Source organism: Salvelinus sp. IW2-2015, linkage group LG23 (genome assembly GCF_002910315.2).
Source record: "Salvelinus sp. IW2-2015 linkage group LG23, ASM291031v2, whole genome shotgun sequence".
Lineage (NCBI taxonomy): Eukaryota > Metazoa > Chordata > Actinopteri > Salmoniformes > Salmonidae > Salvelinus > Salvelinus sp. IW2-2015.
In genome coordinates, this window is record NC_036863.1 from 24,337,789 (window position 1) to 24,341,195 (window position 3,407).

The 3,407-nt window shown below is 49.4% G+C and overlaps 1 protein-coding gene across 5 annotated transcripts in view; it reads left to right on the plus strand.

The window, feature by feature from the left end:
* The first annotated feature begins 653 nt into the window (after positions 1-653).
* Positions 654-3,407, plus strand: part of LOC111950415 (autism susceptibility gene 2 protein-like) — a 17,597-nt gene continuing 14,843 nt past the window's right edge. For 2 of the 5 annotated variants that reach the window (XM_023967981.2, XM_023967983.2), the window contains 2 exon segments: positions 654-911; positions 1,936-2,237. In XM_023967981.2, coding sequence (XP_023823749.1) covers positions 2,138-2,237 — 100 coding nt within the window. In that variant the 5' untranslated portion in view covers positions 654-911; positions 1,936-2,137. 5 annotated transcript variants of the gene reach the window in all.

The following is a 3,407-nucleotide window of genomic DNA, read 5'->3' on the forward strand; positions in this document are numbered from 1 at the left end:
TGTGTTGTGTGTGGTGTGTGTGTTGGTGTGGTGTTGTGTGTGTGGTGTGTGTGTTGTGTTTTTGTGTGTGTGTGTGCTGCTGCGTGCGTGCGTGCGTGCGTGCGTGCGTGCGTGCGTTGCGTGCGTGCGCACCCAGAGGCCCAGAGAGAAGTGTTAATTACTGGTTGTGTATGCACTGTCATCCCCCATAAGTCTCTCCGCTCCTGCCTTGCTCATACCCATGCAGAGAGTGACTGTGATGCTACAGCAAGTGTCTGTCTGAGTAGGACCACCGGCCATGCACAAACACTGTAGAGGGCTCTGTTTAGGTCTTGCATACTGTATATGGTACCATCAATGGACTTATCAGTGGACTGTCTGTAGAAATAAGCAGGTTTTATGTGTTGTTTTTGAGGTACATACCAGTTCTTATTTGTTGGAGTGAGCAGCCTGTGATTCAATATATGAACTGGACTGAAGTACTGACCAGTCTATATCTTTGTTCCCTCTCTCTGTCCACAGTTCCAGATTTCAGCATCGATGCGCTGCCACCAATGACATCCAGGAGCGTGGCGGCCTGGCCTTCCCAAGGTGTCAGGCCTAGAGCGCAGCCAGGAGAAAGAGCCAGGAGAGCTGCAAGACTCCCCGTTGCCTCTCCCCGCTCCCAGCCTGCCTCTCGCTCAGGGTCAAGAGCCCTCGCAGCCCCCCCAACCCCGGCCCCAGCACCAGCCTGAGCCCCTGTCCCGGCCCCAGCGCCATCCTGAGCCACTGTCCCACCCCCGGCCTCCGCCCAGTCTGCACCCACACCCCGCCCTACTGTCCCACCACCCCAGCCAGAGCCAGGCCGGGCCTCAACGCCTCCCCTCACACTGTGGGGCCCACCCTCGCCCCCTATCTGCCTACAGCAGCAGCCTTAGCCTTAACGGCCTCAGGTGAGTCCCAACACACTCTGTTTACACCAAGATATGTAGGCCTGTTTAAGCTCCAGTAAATTGATGTTATCTTTTGTTTGTGTGCGGTTTTGATATTGAGTAATGTAAAGAGAATACCCTTTCAGACCCTCTTTAATTGAAAGTATTCAAACTCTGATCTTATATCAGCATATAAATGATTGGCAAGAACAAGCCTTGAATTAGCATTGAGGTGAAACCCCCCCAGCCAGACAACATCACTGATTCTCACCAGGGTGGGAAAACCACCGCCAGTCCAGCTGAGCMATAAGTGCCTTAGATTGTTTAACCACCCACATTGTCATCTGCTGCTGAGGAGCCTCCAGCTCTCTACCCATCTCTATTAATCAGCTAGCTGTTCCATTACCGATAGTCGAGCACTGAGCCAATGAGCATTTAGTGTGTTAAAGTTAGAATATTGTGCATTAATTCAGAGCTCCAGGATAGCTCCCCCAGAGTCCCAGTCAGCTACAGTCCCAGCGAAGGCTCTCCCTCTGAGGGAGGAGCTGGCTCTGTGTCTGACTTCCTCTGCCAGCGTGCCAGTGTGTCAGTCAGTGTGCCAACGGGTCTGGCAGACTCTGTGAATAATCACGGGGTGGTTACAGAGACAGGCGGCAGCTGCAAATGAGCTTTGGGGCTTAGCTTGTTCAGTTACTGCTACATGACTCTGAGTCTCAGAGAGACAAATCCACACACACAACACAAGGCTCGCTGCCTTCCTTTTTTCTGCATGTACCTCTGGAGCTGCTTAACGACAGAAATGTTTGAACACAGATGCTGTTCTATAATGTTTGCCAGTGATTGTCATTGGCATCTGAGGGTGTTTTGAAGGTAAAGTTTTGATACATCCTGAGATTCAGAGAAAAGTCTCTTGAGGGAAATGCGATGTAAAACCTTTCTGTCAGAGTATCTACTATGTGCAAGGGGAAGCTGATTTAGGTGGGAATGTAAAAGAGAAAAATCCCTCTTTCTCTCTGTCCCCTTGTCCGTCCTTTTATCTCTCTAGCAGCAGTCGGAGTAGTACCCCGGGCGGTACCAAGCCCCACGGCCCCGCTGGCCCGTCCCCACACCTACCCCATCACCCGCCATCCGGCTCAGTCGCTGCAGCAGCAGCCACCGCCTTCCCCCTGCCCATCCCAGCCAATCAGATTGCTCCCCACGGCTTCCCCCCCGCCCTGCAGTCCTCGCCACACCCCCATCACCCCAATATGTTTGCGCCTCCACCGGCCCTGCCCCCACCTCCGCCACTGACGTCTAGCACCCTGCCAGTCCCCGGAGGACACCCCGCCGCTGGGACGCCCTATTCAGGTAGGCACATATACCAGGCTGCCCCCATGTGGACAGGCAGGAGAACTGCACCACAACAGCAGCTGTCGCAACACACAGACAGCAAAGAGCAAAGCTGTAAATTCTCATGGCTGTTGTGGCAGAAGCCAGGTCATCTGTGGCGTGAAAGAGGTGCATGTGGAGCTCTAGACGTATTGAACTGTGACAGGGAGCGAGACAGAGACTGACAGAATGTTACCTTTGTGCTAATTTATAGGAGACAGAGACTGACAAGTAAGGATTCCACACATAGCTGCACTATGTGCCGTCTGTGTTTGTCTATAATGGTGCAGTAGGTGCAGACAGGTGTCCTGTCCTTCCCTCGGTCAAGATTCTGTTGTGTTTGATTGATTGATCACTCAAACAACACACACTTTTTTCCCAATCAGGCCATGTGATGAATGCCCTCTCCTGTTGTGCCACTTGTGATCTAGCTTAATGTCAGGGTCTCACTGAAAGGGAGTATTATCATGGTTTAATAACACTATGAGCAATTCTCATTTTCACAAGGAAATGTGTTCATCTCACAGAAATCTATTCAGTCAAAACAGCATAATGAACTCTGCTGTATATTGTTCAGATTCTAATGAAACTTTTATGAAGAAACAAATAAAATGTCCCTCATCTCAATAAGAGCTAGAAACAAATGTATGAAATGGTGCATTATATTACAGTGTAATACAAAGTATATGGTTACTCTGGAGAAAATAAAATTTCTCGGGACAATTTGCTCAATTTGGATGGAGAGTGTAATATAAAATGCATTTCTCTATTTCTCCTCAAGCCGTTGTTTGCCAGTCAGTTGATCAACAGCTCTGTTCTAAAATGGGTTTTGAGGTATTCATGTAATTGCAATAAAGGTGCAGACTCTTCGAGCAGCAGGCACCATTCAGGGATGTGTGACTCCCATAGTAAAGAGAATACCTGAACTTTGGTTCTCTATCTTGGTTTTAATGTGATATGTGACTAACACTATACATCCTCTGTAAGGGTTGTTCCCTGATCATGAAGTACTGTACCTCTGTGGATGTTGTTACTCTGATCATGAAGTACTGTACCTCTATGGATGTTGTTACTCTGATCATGAAGTACTGTACCTCTGTGGATGTTGTTCCCTGATCATGAAGTACTGTACCTCTGTGGATGTTGTTC